Below are 21,193 nucleotides of genomic sequence, written 5' to 3'. Positions count from 1 at the left end.
GCTACGGGCATCTAGTGCATAAAGGTTGGCGTGCTGTTTACATCATCATACAATGCACAGGACTACATCCCACAATAAAGAATTTTGTTCATCTCAAAATATCAACAGTGTGGAGGCTGAGAAACCCTAAACTAAAAAAAGATAAAATTAATCTCTCTCCAGTTTATCTAGAGATAGCAATGTTTTCAAATAGGCAGAAAGAAACTGATGATTGAAAGATATAAAATAAATGTCATGCATCATTCTTTCAAAATAAGTATTAGAAAAGAAGACACATATTAGATGAACCTGTTTAAAAACTATATATATATATATATTTGCAAACCTTAGGATGCACATGCAAAATTATCACCTGGACTGCTTATTACAACCAATTTCCAGGCTTCACTCTTAGCACATTCTGTTTTGGAAAGTCTGGAGTAAGAAGTCTGCATTTTTAATAAACACTCCAGGGAATTCTAATGCATCTGGTTCATGGACAACAATTTGAAGGAATTCTTCCAAAGAGCTGAATGGAGTAGTTGGATGTATAACTCATATAAACACTTTTGAAACTCCTTTAGCATTATGTAGCTCTGGCTCTCTTTATCCTTGATGTTGTAAATAGCCTCAGTCTCATTTTTATTGAGCATAAGAAATAAAGTAAGATGGATATACAGAAACAACAGTAGTTTTCCAGTATACAGAAACCTACCCATAAGCCCAAAACTCCTGTGTCATTTTCTCTCTCTGCTTTCACCTTTTCTGCACAGGTTTAACATTCACACTCCCAGAACGGGAAAGACATTGGCCTTTGGGACGGGTACCATTTACCACTAGGTCCAGGAAGCTTGCTTCATACACTCCCTTGTATCTAGTTCCTCTCAGCCCTAAAGGAAACCTCCAAAATGTTCTGGAGTTTGCACATAAGAGCATGTGGATTTCAGTCTTGAGACAGGTGAAAAGTCAACTGAAAATAATCAAGCATGAAAATACATTTTTAAACAATTTTAATAACAATTTTGAGTTTTTATATTTTAAAGACAGGATATGGGATTTTTGCATTTAATTTCTGGAAAATAAATCCATAGTCGGCAGAAGTTTAATATCGCTGGGCATTTTAATGGGGATAATCATTTCTAGAAATAAAAAGTTTCTATTTTGCGCCAAGCATTTAGGAAATAAGTTACTCTGACTCAGAGCCAAAGATACCTATTCAGGAAATAGCACACAGGAAGAACAGAAGAGAATATTCACCTCTTGAGTGACTGTTTACCTGTGTGAAGAGAAGCCACTGAGAACAGGTGGATTATTAGGCTATAGCAAGTAAACAAAAGTTTTGTGTCCCAGTCTAAGATTCATAGAAAAAAGCTGATCTACTTCATCCTTTCATAAAGTCATTTCTCAAATTTCAGTAGCAGATTAATCATGATCAAGGCTCTTTTGGAAACTCCCGTCTTTAACAGTTACATTTAAACATGCTCCTGGAAAAATGAGAACTTCTATGAGGCAGCCAATTTTCACTGAATTCAAGGTTCAGTGTTTGCCTTGAAAAAATTTACTGAGAACACACAGCTTAGCCCACTAGAGACAATGTGTCCCCAGATTTCTCTGCAAGAGAAATTTCTAAAGTTACCTGGTTAAGGGGATATTTTTCTTCCTTAGTATTATATTATGAGAGATTTTTTTGTTAATAATGGAATATAATTTTTACTTGTAGATGGATAAAGGTGTTAGCAATTCTATTTTGAATTGTTTATATGTATGCAAAAAGAGGGGTATCTAAAACCCCTCCACTCAACCACCTACACAGAAAGACAAACCTGAGGTAGATATATGAAGTATTAATTTTTTCTATTTTAAAAATATATCCTATGGGAGCTGATCATTAGATCTGGGGAGCATTTACATATGATTCCCTTCATAAAATTTTATGAATGGAGTTATAATTTCCATACTTCAAGGTATCACACTAGACACAACTTCATTTAGGCACTTACTATTTCTTTAGCAGCTCTTCAGTGAGTATCTCCTATGTATCAGGCACTGTGCTAGGCATTAGGGATACAACAGTGTATCTGAAAAGCAAGCTCTTGCCCTTCAGCAGCTTACATTGTAGATATATAGACTCAAACCATATACAGTGCTTAATTAACTATTTAAAATTTGTAATTATATCTATGAAGAAAGTGACTAAAATTATGTATAAACAGATTTATTCAGTTTAGTTCAGTTGCTCAGTTGTGTCCGACTCTTTGTGACCCCATGGACTGCAGCACACCATGCTTCCCTGTCCATCACCAACTCCCAGAGCTTGCTCAAACTCATGTCCATTGAGTTGGTGATGCCATCCAACCATCTCATCCTCTGTCGTCCCCTTCTCCTCCTGCCTTCAATCTTTTCCAGCATCAGGGTCTTTTCCAAGAAGTCAATTCTTTGCATCAGGTGGCCAAAGTATTGGAGTTTCAGCTTCAGCATCAGGTGGCCAAAGTGTTGGAGTTTCAGCTTCAGCATCAGGTGGCCAAAGTGTTGGAGTTTCAGCTTTAGCATCAGCCTTTCCAGTGAATATTCAGGACTGATTTCCTTTAGGATGGACTGGTTGGATCTCCTTGCAGTCCAAGGGACTCTCAAGAGTCTTCTCCAACACCACAGTTCAAAAGCATCAATTCTTCAGTACTCAGCTTTCTTTATAGTCCAACTCTCACATCCATACATGATTACTGGAAAAACCATCGCTTTGACTAGATGGACTTTTGTCGACAAAGTAATGTCTCTACTTTTTAGTATGCTGTCTAGGTTGGTCATAGCTTTTCATCCAAGGAGCAAATGTCTTTTTATTTCATGGCTGCAATCACCATCTGCAGTGATTTTGGAGCACCCCCCCCCCCCCGCCCCCAAAATAAAGTTTGTCACTGTTTCCATTGTTTTCCCATCTATTTGCCATAAAGTGATGGGACCAGATGCCATGATCTTTGTTTTCTGAATGCTGAGTTTTGTGCTTCAAATGATGTAGCAATTCAAGATAGTCCAATATCTATTTGCAATGGCTAGCCAATCCAGTTCAGAACATTCTTATTCTTTTAGGAAAAAAAAAAAATTCTGTCTTGAAATTGCTTGTAATTAACTTGATCTGAGAAATGTAGACCTGTTAACTCCTTTTATTTTTCAGAGTTTTCGGAGCTGCCATACTTCTTACCTCTACCCTGAATATGCTAATCCCATCAGCAGCCAGAGTGCATTATGGGTGTGTCATCTTTGTTAGGATACTGCAGGGACTTGTTGAGGTATGGAACTACAGGATGACATCATTTTAAGGTTGGCATGCTAACAAGAATCAGAAGATTATCTTTGTTTTGACCTACAAATAAATATATTGTATTAGGTTGTGTCTAGTGAAAGTGAAGTCGCTCAGTCGTGTCCGACTCTTAGCGACCCCATGGACTGTAGCCTACCAGGCTCCTCCGTCCATGGGATTTTCCAGGCAAGAGTACTGGAGTGGGGTGCCATTGCCTTCTCCTCATCCTTTAGCTACTGACGTGTAATGCCCTCTGTGTTATAAACCAGATATGTTTAAATGATGACAGACTACCACTGTGACTGTTTATCCCCACTTATCTGGAATTGAGTGATGATGAAGTGTTTAGTGAATAACATAAAAAAAAAAAAAAAAAAAGAACAGACAGTTTTGTTAATGTGCTGTGATAAAAATTTTGAGTCCATCCTCTGAATTAATATGTTTGGAGAGTTTTTTAACAAGTCTCTGTTGGCTTTACATCATGATCTGAATTTTCACTAAAAAAAAAAACATTTCATTGAATGTATTCTTTGGGCATCAACTCTAATGATTGACTTTTGCTCCATCAACCTGTTGTCTTTGAAGGAATATCATTTAAAAACTTGAGAATGGTATACATATTGCCCTTTCTCTTTCCATGAAATACGGTGGGAGTAGGTAAGTTAGATAAAGTATCAAGGCACTGAAAACAGTTTCTTGTCTTTCCAAAAAGAAAGAAAAAATGATAGGATCAAAACAATACAAAAAAGAATATTTTAAAGATTTTAAGTTTTAGACACGCATTTCAGGAAGTATAACAACCTTCAAGGATCTAAACTGCACCTTCTTCTGTAGAGATTCCTTTAATTTGGGAATCACTAAGTTTAACTCTTTACAAAATTGTCTCTCAAATTGTTCAGAATTGCAGATGAACTGAATAATAGAGGATCTTTTCTTTAGCCTTAATCAGAAGAAAGCTGAGGTTAGAAGGAAGTCTTAAAGGGCGGGAATAATTTGAACATGTGACTAAAAAGAGGTCATGTCTTACCTGGTCTGGGCTGAAAGTTTTTAAAATGGAATTTTATGGAATCAGCAAAGAAAGGCCCTCACACGGCAACTGGGGACCCTGTGCCCATTCTAAGAAAACAGCATCACATCAGAGAAGTGAATGTGCTTATTTTCCTATGATCCAAGATTCTAAACAGTGCTGATATATTTCTTTCCATCACAGGGTGTCACCTACCCAGCATGTCATGGGATATGGAGCAAATGGGCTCCCCCTTTAGAGAGGAGTCGATTGGCAACCACCTCCTTTTGTGGTGAGTATTATGTGCAGATACAGTTATGTGCATAAAAGCTTAGGAACAACTTTTGTAAGAATTGAAAGTTGCTAAAACTCATCTGTAAGACCATTTGAGGTGTGTCTGTATGTGTACATGAGGAAAGGTTTTTGACCCACGATCTCAATTTCTTTAATTATTACTAGTCTACTCAAATCTTCTACTCCCTCTTACATTTTGTATTTTTCTGGGAGTTTATTCATTTCTTCTGGATTTTCAAATATATTCATTAATTATTTTTATTATAGTTTTTTGAATTTGTTTTTTATTATAGTTGTACTACTTTTATATCTCTGACTTGGGTGTGTAGGTTATATTCACTTGTGTAGTCTTGTACTCCTGGATATGTGTTTGAAGTATGTGGATGAGAGTGCATATACATCCAAGTGTGCAAGGATGTGTTTGTAAGATCCAGTCAAGGAAAATGAGATGAAGTCAAGAGTTTCTATTGATTTCACTTACTTTTCTCTCATTTTCTCTTCTACTTTAGGTTCCTATGCTGGAGCTGTGATTGCAATGCCTTTAGCTGGCATTCTTGTGCAGTATACTGGCTGGTCTTCCGTATTCTATGTCTATGGTATGTTGCATTTCTGTATAATAGAATTAAAAGAAATGTGCATAAACTAAAGCCGTATGATAGATCAATGAATATACTTCTGTGTTTACTCACTATTGTTTTTTCATTGATTCTTTTCTTTATACTCTAAGATCAAGGCCAATATTCTATATCTGCGATTTTCTCTGTAATATTATTATTTTTAAAAGAAATCACATTGCAGATGAAAACTTTGTAATGTACAGTATGCGTTGCCCTTGATTATGAAAAATTTAATTTAGCTCTTGATTCAAAGCTGATTAAAAGGAAGAAGCTAGGCAGCACCAACTTCTCTTTTTGATTCTTACTTTCTTGGTCATTTCCCTGATTCTATTTCCTTGAGACTCAATGGGATAGGAAGCTTAAAGGCCATGTTAGTGTTAATGCAAACATTCGATCTTGTGATGAAATATTAGCAGTTGCTGCAGGGGCAGTACAGTTTAGTCCACATTTCCCCAGGATTAAAGAAGATTAAGCCCCCAAGTGGAAATAAAAATGACAGGAAGCCCAAAGTCCAAACTCCCTTTCTATTCACTTTCTAACCAGAATATGGAATCTTACTTCTTGAAAGTATCCCATAGTCTTTTGCTAAGATACACTTTTTTAATAAAGAGAAAAGAAGAAAGATAAGAGATCTGGATTCCAACTGATGTTGTCACTAATTAATACCAGTTTTGGACATGGGCAGGAGAATATGAAAGATTAATGAAGTCATGTGGGAGAACAGAACAGAATTTGGCTGCTTCCAAATGTGCTATGATCCATTTTCATTTTGAAATGTTCTCATCAAAACAAATTCTTATATTTATAGAATGTAAATAGTGGAGGATCTTATCCTGGTTTAAAAGCCATGGTTGGGTTTTGGATTCATGAATACCCTAAATGGTGAGCTATATATGCAGTTGAACATATTTTTGTTTTCTAGGGAAATTTTTTTAACAGATTTTAATCCATAGCTTTTGTTTGATTTTATTTTAAAGCCCATAATTCAAAGATATTTAAAGCACTTACTTACAAGGTATATAGTAAATTTGGTGTGCTGCTGCTGCTAAGTTGCTTCAGTCATGTTCGACTCTGTGTGACCCCGTAAACTGCAGCCCACCAGGCTCCCCCATCCCTAGGATTCTCCAGGCAAGAACACTGGAGTGGGTTGCCATTTCCTTCTCCAACGCATGAAAGTGAAAAGTGAAAGCGAAGTCACTCAGTCATGTCTGTCTCTTCGCTACCCCATGGACTGCAGCCTACCAGACTCCTCCACCCATGGGATTTTCCAGGCAAGAACACTGGAGTGGGTTGCCATTGCCTTCTCCGAAAGTTGGTATGGCCATCCCTTAAATTCTCTGATTTGTGCCTTAGTCCATTATTTAATTGAAGATGTGATGTGACTTTAAGAATATGAATTTTCCACAAAGGACCCAAGAGAAACCTACCTTGTTATTTCAAGCTATATCCCATTTCATACTTATCATTGAATGGCTTCCCAGGTGGCACTGTGGTAAAGAACCCGCCTGTTAATGCAGGAGACATTAGAGATGCCGATTCAATCCCTGAGTCAGGAAGATCCTCTGCAGGAGGGCATGGCAACCCACTCCAGCATTCTTGCCTGGAGAATCCCATGGACAGCGGAGCCTGGTGGGCTACAGTCCATAGCATTGCAGAGTCGTATACAATGACTGAAGTGACTTAACACACATGCACAATCTGAAAATATCATAATAATAGTACTTGCTTACTTGCTGTATATGACAAAAGCTTGGTCTTTGAGCCACATGTTATTCTTTTTTTTTTTAATTAATGAGATAAGACCCATATGGCAGCTTAAGTTTTAAAAAGATAACGCATATACAGCAATTAGCTGAGTGTCTAGCACTTCAGATGTATTCAGTTAGTGGAAATTATAATTATTACTCAATTACAAGAGTTCTCATTTATTGAGTACTTATCTTGTGCCATCCACTATGCTAGTTTCTTTATGTATTGCCTTATTTAACTTCTGTTTGCAAAAATCTTATTAAAAAATGAATTATCTCATTTGGTAGTAGAGATTTTCAGAGATTTAGTTACTGATTAGAAGATGTAGCTAATGAGTGACACAGCCGCAATTTGAATATGGGAGAACCATATTCCACAACCACTACACTCTACCAAGCTGTCACACACCATCTGATTCCAAATTGTGTTTGCTATCATATTCAGTAATTAAAAGGGCACAGTACATCAGAAGTTATGATATTAAGAAGCACTTAGAGACTGACTAGCCCCCCACCCCCCCAAAAAAAAATATATATATAGTATTATAGTGATCAGAGATTAGATTGTTACCCAAGGGAGAAATACAACAGTATGAGGAAAAAATGAAATGACCAGTTGATGAGAATCAGGATACATTATGTGATTTTTTTCTGTTATTGATGCTTCAGATTTATATTGCACAATAAGGGCATATTTTAGTGGTGAAAGTGCTGAATAAAGGGATGAAATAGAGCTTGCAGTAGCATGGTTATTATATTGGAATTTATAACTTTCATCTGTCCAAACAATGATCAATAGGCATATGCTGTGGTATACAGTCACATAAACTGTTAAATATTACCACATTAATTATAGAAGCTCATGTTTCATGTACAGTATCTATTCAGGCTAAAATATTCTTCAGAAAATTGAAAGTGAAAGTCGCTCAGTTGTGTCCAACTCTTTGCGACCCCATGGACTAGTCCGTGGACTTCTCCAGGCCAGAATACTGGAGTGAGTAGCCTTTCCCTTCTCCAGGGGATCTTCCCAACCCAAGGATCAAACCCAGGTCTGCCACATGGCCAGCGGATTCTTTACCAGCTGAATCACAAGGGAAGCCCACCAATACTGGAGTGGGTAGCCTATCCCTTCTCCAGGGAATCTTCCCAACCCAGGAACTGAACTGGGGTCTCCTGCATTGCAGGCCAATTCCTTACCAACTGAGCTATGAGAGAAGCCCAAGAATATTCTTTTGGATTTTATTTAATAGTCTGTTTACTAGAGCTGGGAATTGCATGGACAGAGGAGCCTAGTGGGCTATCATCTATGGGGCTGCAAAGAGTCGGACACGACTGAGCGACTAACACACGCACATTATTAGATCTGCACATGCTAACAGGAGAGGGGAAAAAGTATTTCTTTCCCCTGGAAATGCAGACCACTACCCATGTTAAAGACAGACACAAATAAAAGGATTTACTTCCAGCGAAATTTTTTGAGGACAGGAGTGTTTTCTTGTTTATCATATTTCTCTCATTCAGCAGAGTACCTGGAAAAGTAACTGTTCAGTAAATATTTGTTGAATGTATGAACATGTTCCAAACTATACCATTCAATATTTATTGTGAGTTTCCTGTGTTTCAGCATTGTTTAACAGTGACAAAGATTAAATTACAGCACCAGTCTTCAGATTGCATGAAGTCTAGTGATAAAAGACAAGTAGAGATGGCTAGGTTCATTTGGAGAAGCATAAGCTCAAATTCACATTTTATAATCCTGTTACAAGATTACTGTAATTTTATCCCAGCTACTGACTGTTAAATGGAAATAGTTAGGTGAGTATGCCTTTCCTTGACTTCCTCCTTTTGAACTCTTACTTTCAGGAAGCTTTGGAATGATCTGGTACATGTTTTGGCTTTTGGTGTCCTACGAGAGTCCTGCAAAGCATCCTACTATTACAGATGAAGAACGTAGGTACATAGAAGAAAGCATTGGAGAGAGTGCAAATCTTTTAGGTGCAATGGAAGTAAGAACTTTATTATGGTGTATATTCCTATTCTTGTTCTCCATCTCACCTCTCTTCGACCAAGCAGACTGTTTTATGTGTCCTTATTCAGCAAAACTAATTTAGTATCAGTCATGATTGCTTTTTTTTTTTTTAACTCCATGTGTATTCCCTGACTTAGAAATGATTGCTCCTTCTTCCATCTATGATTTCTTTTTTTCTTTAACTTTTCTTAAGCACCTTCAAATTTTAACTGGATTATAGCTATAATACTGGAGCTGTAAACTTCAGTAAATTTTTTAAAATAGCTCAACATAGCTAATTGAAACAAAATTCAACTAGTATTTGTTAAATTTAGATTACAGGAAATGTCAAATCACCTAACACAGTCATGAAAGGAGATATTTTTATTCACTGAATATTCTAAATCTAAGTTTTATACATGTGTATTTCTACATAATTTAGTAAATACTAAAACATTAGTATGCCAACCATAGGTAGCTAATCTGAAAAATATTCTTTATATAACATAACCCTTTTATTGATAAAATATTACCATTTTATTTGAAGATAAAGTGTTATAATATTGTAAAGGCTTTTCTGATTATAATTTAGTTTCTTGGGCAGGATTTGCTGATAGAGAAAGAAATGCAGTTCTATATCAGTAATACAAATATTTTAGTACACATATTAATACATCATAAATAGCAACTAATGAATACCCATCTGATGCTATAAAAATAAAATAAAACCCTTAAGCAAAAATATTGTAGACAGTCTCAGTAATTCAGGACCTAATCAACTCAATTTCTTTATGCTAGGAGTTGAAAGTTACTGTGCATAACCAAGGACTCTTATGCATTATGCTTCCCCCCAACTTCAGTTGTATTTGATTTCAGCTCTGATTCTCTGCTTCATTTGTTAGGGAAGGCCTGTCCTTGGCATCTCATTCTAGGAAAAAAGGTCTGTCACTCATTGTTGCTGAGGGCATCTTGGTCTTTAATGAATAAGAAAATGCCATATTGGGTAACATTCAAAATTAAGCCGGTTCTTTAAAAAAAAAATCTTACATTGTAGTTGTTCCATTAGCTAAATAGTCTGGCATTAGAAGGCACCCCTTCCTGTTTTCTTCTGTAAATAGACTGATAATTTTTTTTCTGATGGTAGCTACTCAAGAAACAAGTGATGGTGTGGAGGCGGGTTCATACTTAGCTTCCTGTTCTAGTCCAAAATACTCTGATTAGCTTATATCATCATTGATAAAATATGCTTCTTCTATTTACCAGTTCTTGAGAGATTGTGTGGTGTTGAAGTGAGGTATATATTTTTTAAAACAGCAAGAAATTTAGTCTAAGTGAAAACCAATTTCTGGAAATGACTCAAAAGAGAGTAATCGGTAGATTGATAAAACAGTATAGGTAAGCTCAAACTCTCCATTTCTTAGACTTTACTATTTTTCCAAACACAGTATTTTACTTCTTACTGATTTTTCTTTTTTTTTTTTACTTTCCTGAAGTAAATTTAAAAATGAGATCAAGTGGGAATAGAACTTGTATTTTAGTTATTTTGAACTTTTTATTGTGATCAAGTTCAACATATAACAGAAAGAATAAGTAACAGGAATATCTATATATCCACTGCATAGAAACAAAAGTTTTTAACATCTTGCCTTATTTATTTCACTTTTTCTTTTTGTTGAGCAATTTTAAAGTAAATGAGATGTCATAATACTTTACCCACAAATACATGCTTCTCTAGAAAAATAATATTCTCCTTTATAATCTAAGTACTATCATCATACCTAACACAACTAAAAGTAATTCTCTAACATTATCCAATACTAGATCATATTGAAATTTCAGATGCCCAGTTCAATCCTAATATCTAATCAGTATTCATGTCTTTTGTAGCCATTGTTTGTGAAGTTTAGATCAAATTAAGGATCATATATTGTAGTTTATTCTTATGTCTTTTAAATCTGTTCATTTTCTCTACAAAATGATTAAATATGCAAACAGAAAAATGTACAAATATAAGCAAATAGCTTGCTGAATTTTTACAAACTAAACACACCTATGAAGCAAACAACCAGTTCAGTAAATAGAATATTATCAAAATATCATAAGTCCCCCTACAGCCACCAATAGTTTTTAAGAGAGATGACTAGACACTTTCTCATACATTTGATGAAGTGCTTTGTGGCCTGAAGAAAAAGTACTTAATGAAGATGATCCTGATATAAATTGAAAACAACACCTTCTCTGCAAGAAAAATATTTTCTTCTTAAAATCTTCTGAAGTTATTACTTATTAAAATACAATGCTATAATAGACATTCCTGTATTTGGTCATTTTTATTATCTTTGAAATAAGTATATTCATCTGGCACCATTTTTCTAGAACTTGTCAGGAAAAAATTCTTTTAAATTTGCACTTTTTGAATCCATCTATGATGGTGTCACTAGAAACTTTTACCTAAAGCAAAAATACTCACTATTTATTGTTAGGACAGGTTTTTGTTTTTTGATTTGTTCCCTGTGATCACCACAATGTATCTTCCTACTATATCACTTTAAAGTGATCTGTAAAAAGTTTGATTAGATTCACAACCACTGCTAGTAATTATGAGGCTCTACACCCAGCAATCATGACTAAATCTTGTAAAAAACTGTTTGCCACCTCTTTTACTAACTTATTAGGTTGAGAATCCAAGATAGGGCTTCCCTAGTCGCTCAGAGGGAAAGAATTCACCTTCCAGTGCAGGAGACACGGATTCCATCCCTCATCCGGGAAGATCCTGCGTGCTGGGGAGCAGCTAAGCTCCTCCTCCTCCCCAAGAGAAGCTGTCTCAATGAGAAGCCCGTGCACTGCAACTAGGGAGTAAGCCCTACTTGTCACAACTAGAGAAAAGCCTGCACAACAATGAAGACCCAACACAGCCTAAATAAACAAATAGTATTAAAATAAATAAAGCCTAAATAAATAAATAATACTAAAAAAAATCCCAAAACTAGTGATAAACATTTATATTAGGCTATTGCCCCTTCACCAAAGAGTATTTCTGTGTTCAAAATAAAGAATTGAGAAAGTGTTTGGAACTATGAGAGATTTTTTAAGGTCTAAAAAATGTTAGTCTTGAGGGAAGATAATTGCTTTGTATTTGGGCATACACAGCATCTTTAAATATACCAGGTATAATTTTTTAATGAGTGTCATAAGCAAAGCTAATCATATTTAAGTTAATTTTTAATGTCTTGAATATCTTAAATAGCTAGTTATGGTGTGCTGGGTGGCCAAATGCTTAACCCAGATGTATACCATGTGAATTTTAAAGACTCTTGCACTCCAGTGTCACAGAATTTATACTGATATCCACTGGCTACCAAGAGAATTTGTAGTTAGGTAATGTTGTTATTAACTTTTGATGGGGTCTAGAATACTGCACATTTTTCTTATTTTTCTTTTCCTAACTGCGTTGAATTTTCAACATTTTATATAAAATATGTCAGATAACAAGGTCATTGATTTGGCAGTGAGTTTCAGCTGAGGCCTGATCTATCACTGCCAAAACAAAACAAAAATCTTGGAAACTAGGATCTATGCATTTGGAATTACTTTTTGAGGAAAACAGAATCTTATCTATTTCTAAAACTGAAACAATTTAATCAGGACAGCCATATCTTCTTTTCTTCTTCCAACAATTATTTATGCCGCTAAGGTTAACTGGACTGGTGCAATTAACAACTCACTACCTCCTGCCTATCTCCTACTCATGCTTCAGCATACACATCCTAAAAATGCAAAAGTATCTATGATTCTCATTTAAGTTAGGAAATATTTAAAATGATCCGAATGGCTCTTTTTTTGGAATTTCAGAAATTCAAGACTCCATGGAGAAAATTTTTTACATCTATGCCAGTCTATGCAATAATTGTTGCAAACTTCTGCAGAAGCTGGACTTTTTATTTATTGCTTATTAGTCAGCCAGCATATTTTGAGGAAGTCTTTGGATTTGAAATCAGCAAGGTATGTAAAAATTATCCTTCTTTAAAAAGAGCGTTACTTTTGTACTTTAGTGACTATTAAGTTTCTTTGCCAATATTTTATCTCCTAAATTTTATCTTGAAAATTAGAATTACAAATGAATAGAACAGTCTTTTGGACTCTGTGGGAGAGGGAGAGGGTGGGATGATTTGGGAGAATGGCATTGAAACATGTATAATATCATATATGAAACGAGTCGCCAGTCCAGGTTCGATGCACGATACTGGATGCTTGGGGCTGGTGCACTGGGACGACCCAGAGGGGTGGTATGGGGAGGGAGGAGGGAGGAGGGTTCAGGATGGGGAACACATGTATACCTGTGGCGGATTCATTTTGATATATGGCAAAACCAACACAATATTGTAAAGTTAAAAAATAAAATGAAAAAACAAAACAAAACAAATTAATTCTAGTAAACAAAGACTAAGTTAGGCATCTGAGTGCCTGTTACATTTAAATGCCTGCTAAAAACTGTTGCTGGGATATAAACAAAACAGACCTAGTCTTTGCCCTCAGAGAGTTTACCTCTTGGTTGGGACGGGCAACAACATAGCCTTTTTTCTTGTAAACAAGTATAATTCCCTTTAAGTTTCAGGTCAAAGGCAATACATCAGTGAACAAAAAAATATTTCATTTAAATGAAATTGTATTTATATAATTATCAATCTAACTCTGCTTCGACACCCTCAGAAATCTGTCTGGCTAAAAGATTTGAGGATAGCAAAAATATCTGAAAACATTCTTGTATCTTATTTATCCAGTTTAATCATTTGGCAAGCATTTATATGTGAAGATTTATGTGTTATATTGAGAAATAAAAATGTGGTTCCTCAAGTGTTCACAGCTTGGTGGTGTAGACAAAAATAAAACATTTCCAGCTACAGCACAGCATGCTCAATGCTACATTTATTTGTAGGTATGAAAATGTAATCATTTTAAGATTCTTGTAAGGATTAAATGAACATAAAATACTACAATATATTGAAATTTACAAGGTCTTCTCATATTCATGAATAACCTGTCCACCAACTGAATAACTATCATCATTTCTATTGAAATGATGGAGAAACAGAAGCTAGGGAAAGTATTTAAATTATCAAAGGCCAAGCTAACAATAAGCGACAGAATTAAGTTTAAGCCCATATCCTTCAATTTATGTTTCAATTCCCTTTACTATGCCATTCAAATTCAGGTAAACCATAATTCATTTAAACATGAAGCAAGTATTTTCTCAATGCCATCTCAGTGACAAGTGCTTTGCTGAATACATTTGTCTGCTTTGGCCATGGACTTGCCATTTCTCTTCATGTCATTACATAAGTCCAGCTGGGCTTGCTATTCATATTATGCCTCTTTGAATGACTATCTGAGGCCTGAAACTGAAGAAAACCCGAGTTTAGGAGTAGCTATTCTAAGAGCTCTTTTGTAATCCCTGTTTCTAAGGAAACTGCTTCCTCCATGCCTGAGAAGAATGACTGCTTTAGACAGGGCTCTTCTCTTTGGAGCTGATCAAACATTGCAGGGTAGCCTTCGTGAGCTCTGAGAGTGTTATACGTCTCAACAAAGGCTGCTGGAGGTGTGAGTCCATTTTCACAATCTAGGACGAGTATGACACTGAGAGGCTATTAATAAAGTCTAGTCTCATCGGGGAGAGTGAGGGAACCAACTGATGTTAATGAAACTGTGTGGTCATTCTGGCCCTTAGCTCCAATTAACAGAAAGTGCCTGAGTGCACGATATTCTGCAAAACCTAAATGTAATCAGCATCTATGTTGATTAATTCACTTATTATATTTTAATTAAAATTTTGATAAATTCTACACATACAAATCGGCCTGAAGATTTTGATTATACTGGTTTAAAAAAATTACTGACTTATCTAAAGTATGTGAAAAGGAGATGATGGAGGCAATAAAATATGAGATTTGGATCCAGGCTGACATGGTCCTAAATCTAAGCTCCGCAAGAGAGTATTAATACATAACTTTGGTCCTGTTCTTGAATAATTGTGTCCTCGGTTTTCACCACAGTGCATTAAGTAGAGTTCCCTGTGCTATACAGTAACACAATATTGTAAAGCAACTATACCCCAATAAAAATTAACTTTAAAAAAAGACCATGCTTCAAAAGTGCAGGAAAATTTAAGTGAACTAAAGTATTTATACAGGGGATTGTTTTAATCAACCTTAGTTAAACTGAGTATCCTACAGATAAAACCACAAGTGCAATGACTTTTTCATATGTGTATATACACACACACACACACACACACACATACAGAGTCTCAGCCTATACTCATATATAAATCTTCTCAACCTCTTGAGAATGGCATAATCTTTTTAAGTCATAGTTTCTTCATCATTGCAATGAAGATAATAATATTAAAAGTTTCTGTCTGGAGTGAAAGAAAGAATAAAATTGCTTGGATATTTAAGCTATTTAGAGTCATTTAGTATCTCAGTTGGAGAAGGAAATGGCAACCCACTCCAGTATTCTTGCCTGGAAAATCCCATGGACAGAGAAGCCTGGTAGGCTGCAGTCCATGGGGTCGCACAGAGTCGGACACAACTGAAGCGACTTGGCAGCAGCAGCAGCAGCAGTATCTCAATTAGTCATTAATCATTCCAAGTCCATGGTCGTGATACCACAGTATACAGCATTGTAAAATAAAACAGAATCTTTTCTTAATCCTTCAGTAATCTAGTTTGGAAGGACACATCTATACAAATAATGAACATTTATCTAATATTTACTATTTTCTAGGAATTGTTCTTCAAAGTATGCTTAGTAAAAATCTTCCTTATATATTGATGTGTATGAAATTTACTAAGTCCATATGTGTGGTAATACACAATTAAAATATATTTTATTCACAATTTCTGCCTCTGTGATGCCCAGAGGACAGTGTTTTACACATAATTGTTGATCAAAAAAATGTATGTTGAATTGATGCTGGCAGGTTAGGTTTTAAATTGGGCCATTTAGTATGAAATTAGTTCAGAAACTAAGTATGCTATGTGACAGTGTAACCAAATATTGCTATTTGACATGGAAAATGCCTAAAACTGAGAATTGATCTGTATTTTCTGAGCTCTTAATCTATAGAAACTAAACATAAGATATATTTAACATGCAATTAAGGTTTTATCTTTATTATGAATTAAAAACAAATTTTAAAATAGTCTCTTCAAGGTTTGTCAAACGTACTTCTCTTCTCTCTGATTTTGTCTCTCTTTCTCTTTTCCTCTGTTGCTAATGATGAATTTCTACAAACATATTTAAGACTATAAAATAGGCACATAAATGTGAATCATTCTGTGATAAAATTCAGGATAGTTTACTCAGAAACTCAAGATTTACTGACACATAGCAGAAAAGAAGTGTTATCGTCTAGAAGAGAAACAAGAATCAAAGCAAATGTGCTTAGCTTTTCTCATTTATTCTCTGGAAGTTATTGCTTACTCTGAGAATGAGTAAGTGGTCATTTACAGACAGTACTCTTTCCTTCCTTTGTCCATAAAGAGCTTACAAGACCATTAAATTGCCCACATTGCTTATTCCTCTCCTTTTCGTTTCTCATCAGGTTGGCATGCTATCTGCTGTGCCACACTTAGTAATGACAATTATTGTACCTATTGGAGGGCAGATTGCAGATTTTCTAAGAAGCAAACAAATTCTTTCAACTACTACAGTAAGGAAGATCATGAATTGTGGTGGTAAGTATGCTAAGAACACGTTTTTACTTCACAAAGTTCAAATCGACATGATTCAGCTTTTCTTATGCATATCACATATGCTATTAAATTTGTACCTTTAATGTTCATTCAGAATCATTCTCCCATCTTCAAATATTTATAACTTCTAGTTTTAGATAATTGCGTAACTGACTTGACCCTTCCCACTATTGAAACTTAAGGTTGTTTTTGTTGTTTTTCTTAAAACACAAAGAAGGCTTCAGTAACTTCTGTGAATAAATGACTGTTATTATTATTTTGAAGATAGAATCCCTGAAGTGTTTTTCTAGGTCAAATAAGTGTGATCATTTTTAATAGTTTTGACTCACAGGAAACATTGACATAAATTTCTGAAGTATTTTCATGTGTCTGTTTCTGAAGGTTTTGGCATGGAGGCCACGCTGCTTCTGGTTGTTGGTTATTCTCACACTAGAGGGGTCGCAATCTCATTCTTGGTACTTGCCGTGGGATTCAGTGGATTTGCTATTTCTGGTAAGATACTTTTAAAAAAATATATACTTGTAACATTCTGATTTTAAAGAAATTTATATTCTACTTTCCTCTAACATTTTGACTGTTGATAAAGTTTACTCAACATATTTCCACTAGAAAATAACAACGATGAAAGTAGCTCAGACGGTAAAGCATCTGCCTGCAATGCAGGAGACCTGGGTTTGATCCCTGGGTTGGGAAGATCCCCTGGAGAAGGAAATGGCAACCCAATCCAGTATTCTTGCCTGGAAAATCCCATGGACAGAGCAGCCTGGTGGGCTATCGTCTATGGGGTCGCAAAGACTTGGACATGACTGAGTGACTAACACATTGGTGTTTGTTACTATTCACTACTTACTTACCCCTGATTATCCCCTCTTTTTTTTTTTTTTTAATGAGCATCTCCTCTTCTCTATGGAGTAAATATCACATGTTAAGTATTGGATAACAAATCATACCTCTTTCTATTCTCATTATATCTCTGAGCTAAATTATCAAAAATAGTTAAGCACATGCTATGAACCTGGTGTCTTTTAAGGAGGTTGGTGAGGGTGGTGGAGAAAATTCTGTAGTCACCTACTTCTGTAAGGTTTGGGATTCTCTGAGTCACACCTTCTGTGTGTATTTCAGGCTTCAATGTCAACCACTTGGATATTGCTCCAAGATATGCCAGTATCTTAATGGGCATTTCGAATGGTGTTGGCACATTGTCAGGAATGGTTTGCCCTATTATTGTTGGTGCAATGACAAAGAATAAGGTAAGACAGAGCAAGAGATGTTCATTTGTAGAATACTCTCTCTCATGATTAGGAAAAGCATCTGTATGTTCTCTGTGGCATTCTGCTTGTGGTCCAGTCACCACATCTCTGAGTAGGGGAGATAACTGAGGCTCAGAAGAAAATCTCTTTCCAAACTCTGAGGGAGCCTGCTTCTCCAGCCGATAAAGGTTATACTTTCAACACCTTCTAATACTTCTAGTATCCCTGGTGTGGCAAAACAACAACATCCTAGCTCATTTGAACAGACAAATGGAAATCTTCACAGCTTTATTTGTTAACATCAATTTAGACTTCTCTGTAGTAATTGATGGACGAATATTGCTATCAGTATTTGTCTTTATAGGTAGAGTTTCTAAATTAGGGCTTCTCTGGTGACAAGAATATTGTTATCAGTATTTATCTTTATAGGTAGACCTTTTAAATTATGGTTTACTAAAAGGAAATAAAAGAAGTGGAAGAAAAAACTAAGTAACTCAACGGAATTTACAGAAAGATTATGAAATTTAAAAAATGAGCAGACCATAGACATCTTTGGAGTTCTATTTCAGAACTTTAGACTAAAAAGTTTTGAATAATGAGAGTCACAGTAATATAGAACATTTCACTGACAGTGTTTGTTAACTAGACACAGAACAAGGATTTCCCCTGAAGATAGCATTTTAGGAAACACTTAATGGTGGAACTTTCAGAGAAGATGTTAGGCTTTTCAAACCCAGGGAGTTTGTTCTCACAATGCCGCTTTTTGTCACCGCAGTCACGTGAAGAGTGGCAGTATGTCTTCCTGATCGCTGCCCTAGTCCACTATGGTGGAGTTATATTTTATGCAATATTTGCCTCAGGAGAGAAGCAGCCCTGGGCAGACCCTGAGGAAACAAGTGAAGAGAAATGTGGATTTATCCATGAAGATGAGCTCGATGAAGAAACAGGGGACATTACTCAAAATTATATAAATTATGGTACCACTAAGTCTTACGGTGCCACAACACAGGCCAATGGAGGTTGGCCCAATGGTTGGGAAAAGAAAGAGGAATTTGTACAAGAAGAAGTACAAAACTCATACAACTATAAGGACCGAGATGATTATTCATAACAAAGTTAATTGCTGGATTTATTTTTAGTGTTTGTGATTAAATTAATTGTGATTGCACAAAAATTTTACAAGATGTGGTGTAAACATGTACACATATCAACCAGGCAAGTCTTGTTGTAAAAATGAAATCAAAACAAACTCATAAAGTTACCATCAAGTGCAATGTATAGAAGTTGTGAAACTCCATCATTTCCATTCAAGTCATCCATTCTTGCATTTGTGATTTAAAGGTTGACTGGTCAAAATTGTAGAAGTAAGTAGTTATTCATTAGATTCATATGAGTTAAAACTCATCACCACTTACTAAAGCACAACTAAAACAGTTGGCACATCCCATCCTACAAAGGTTAGGAAGCCAAAGCTACTTGATCATGCAAAATGCACTTACGTATTTGTTACACCGTATTGCAAGATATCGTGCAGAAGTCCTGTTAAAAAAAGGTGAAGTTGTCATGTTGGCTGCATCGGGTGTTGGCAACATTTATTGAGTATAAATCATAGAGTTGAGATATCTCTCATGTAGAGAAGAATGTTGTGGGCTAGCAACTAGCAAGGTGTACTAAATAATTATTGTTATTACACAATGTAGACTATTTTGTTGATTCTCAAGAGGAATATCTTGCAGTGTTTTATATGAAATGCTTGGGCACAAACACTTTTATCTGTGAAAAGGAAGTTGTAGAGTGAGGGGTATGCTTCATGTTCTTCCATTCATTTACCTAACAGTATAAAACACTTCACACTTCAATAAAATCTGACTTTTCATGTAGCATATCACATAACTTTTTTGCAAAAATATTAAAAATAAATAGACTTCAATGTATTTTTTATTACAACTTTGTACTGGTTGTAACTTGCATTAGGAAAAAAAAAAAAGATGCATACACCATAAAGAATCTAATAAGAAATTTACTATGGAGATATAGCCCTTAAAATGCAATATTAACAGCAAAAGAAATAGACATGATAGAGGTATCTTTGTTCCTTACTGATTAAACATATATGAAACTTGTGCCACAGAGCTATATATAATATGAAAAGGTAAACTTAATAGAGATATTATAAGTAGATGATTTTATTATTTAAATTCCCACTAAAATATTTGTCTTAAATATATAGGACAATAAATTATATTAAAACTATATCTATATATATCTGTATATCTTATACATATCCATACACATATACATAATAAACGGTCTTCACAAGAAACCAAAAATAGCATACACCTAATGTTGGGTTAGGGGACTGCAATTTCTACTTTCATAGAGTCATAGAATTTTAGATGGGGCAGAGGCATTTTGCTTGTCATTTCTTAATATAACTCAACAGAAATTGCAACATTTGTGTACCGAGCAATAAGTGCAATGCATAAAATTTCCTGTCTGTATATTTATCTTCATTTTGCTTCTGGTAGCTGTTCGGGTGGTTGGAATGATTTTCTTCCTTTAAAAAGTTAACATCAGACCTCTTTATGATGTTTGAAAATGACAATGATACATTTCCCAATTCAACTTAAAATATTATTGGTGTGTTTGTCTGTTCTGGATATTTGATCTGCTCATTGTATTGTGCTAGTGACTGGAGGCCCTGCTACTGCAAATATAAAACATAAAGTTTGTTTTAAAAACGCAAACCATTCTTGACCTTAAGATAATAAAAATATCTTTTGCTTTGTGTCTCAAAGTGATGTAATGTGATCATCGCTTTTACTGTGTTGAATGAAAAGATATGGACTATCATTTTGTTGCTGCAAAAAAAAAAAAAAGTGTTAATAAAATGCTCTATTTATCCTTTTGCACAAAAACAGTACATTAATTTGGGGTCATTTTTTTTGTTGTTGTAGCTTAACTTTGTACAGTTTAGCCTGCGTACACCCCAATGAAGTCAAATGTAGGGTCAGGAAAATTAGCCTTTTCAGCCACTTGAGATTTAATGGAAGTATATGGCATTCTTTAGATTGTGTGGGATGTGATTCTGCAAAAAGAGTTTTATATCAAGAAATAGGTCTCTAAGTCAAATTCTATCTTTCAATGCCTGGTTTCTCATCACTAGTGCTAAGCTTTAAAACATTAGGAAAAAAACTCAAAACTTGTTGGGTCAATGATACTACTGAATTTTCATTGTGCAT

At 35.2% G+C, this 21,193-nt stretch overlaps 1 protein-coding gene across 1 annotated transcript in view; it reads left to right on the top strand.

The window, feature by feature from the left end:
* The window catches only part of SLC17A6 (solute carrier family 17 member 6), a 41,421-nt gene extending 20,547 nt beyond the window's left edge, over positions 1-20,874 (top strand). The window contains exons 5-13 of the mRNA XM_061406197.1: positions 3,149-3,263; positions 4,485-4,572; positions 5,084-5,170; positions 8,803-8,945; positions 12,800-12,949; positions 16,551-16,683; positions 17,083-17,193; positions 17,824-17,951; positions 18,727-20,874. Of these exons, the coding sequence (XP_061262181.1) occupies positions 3,149-3,263; positions 4,485-4,572; positions 5,084-5,170; positions 8,803-8,945; positions 12,800-12,949; positions 16,551-16,683; positions 17,083-17,193; positions 17,824-17,951; positions 18,727-19,062 (1,291 nt within the window). The 3' untranslated portion in view covers positions 19,063-20,874. The remainder of the gene's footprint in view (positions 1-3,148; positions 3,264-4,484; positions 4,573-5,083; positions 5,171-8,802; positions 8,946-12,799; positions 12,950-16,550; positions 16,684-17,082; positions 17,194-17,823; positions 17,952-18,726) is intronic.
* Positions 20,875-21,193: the final 319 nt, after the last annotated feature.

The sequence above is a fragment of the Bos javanicus genome, chromosome 29 (assembly GCF_032452875.1).
Source record: "Bos javanicus breed banteng chromosome 29, ARS-OSU_banteng_1.0, whole genome shotgun sequence".
NCBI lineage: Eukaryota > Metazoa > Chordata > Mammalia > Artiodactyla > Bovidae > Bos > Bos javanicus.
Note: the sequence above shows the minus strand (reverse complement) of the source record. Positions and strands in the feature narration are given on the sequence as shown.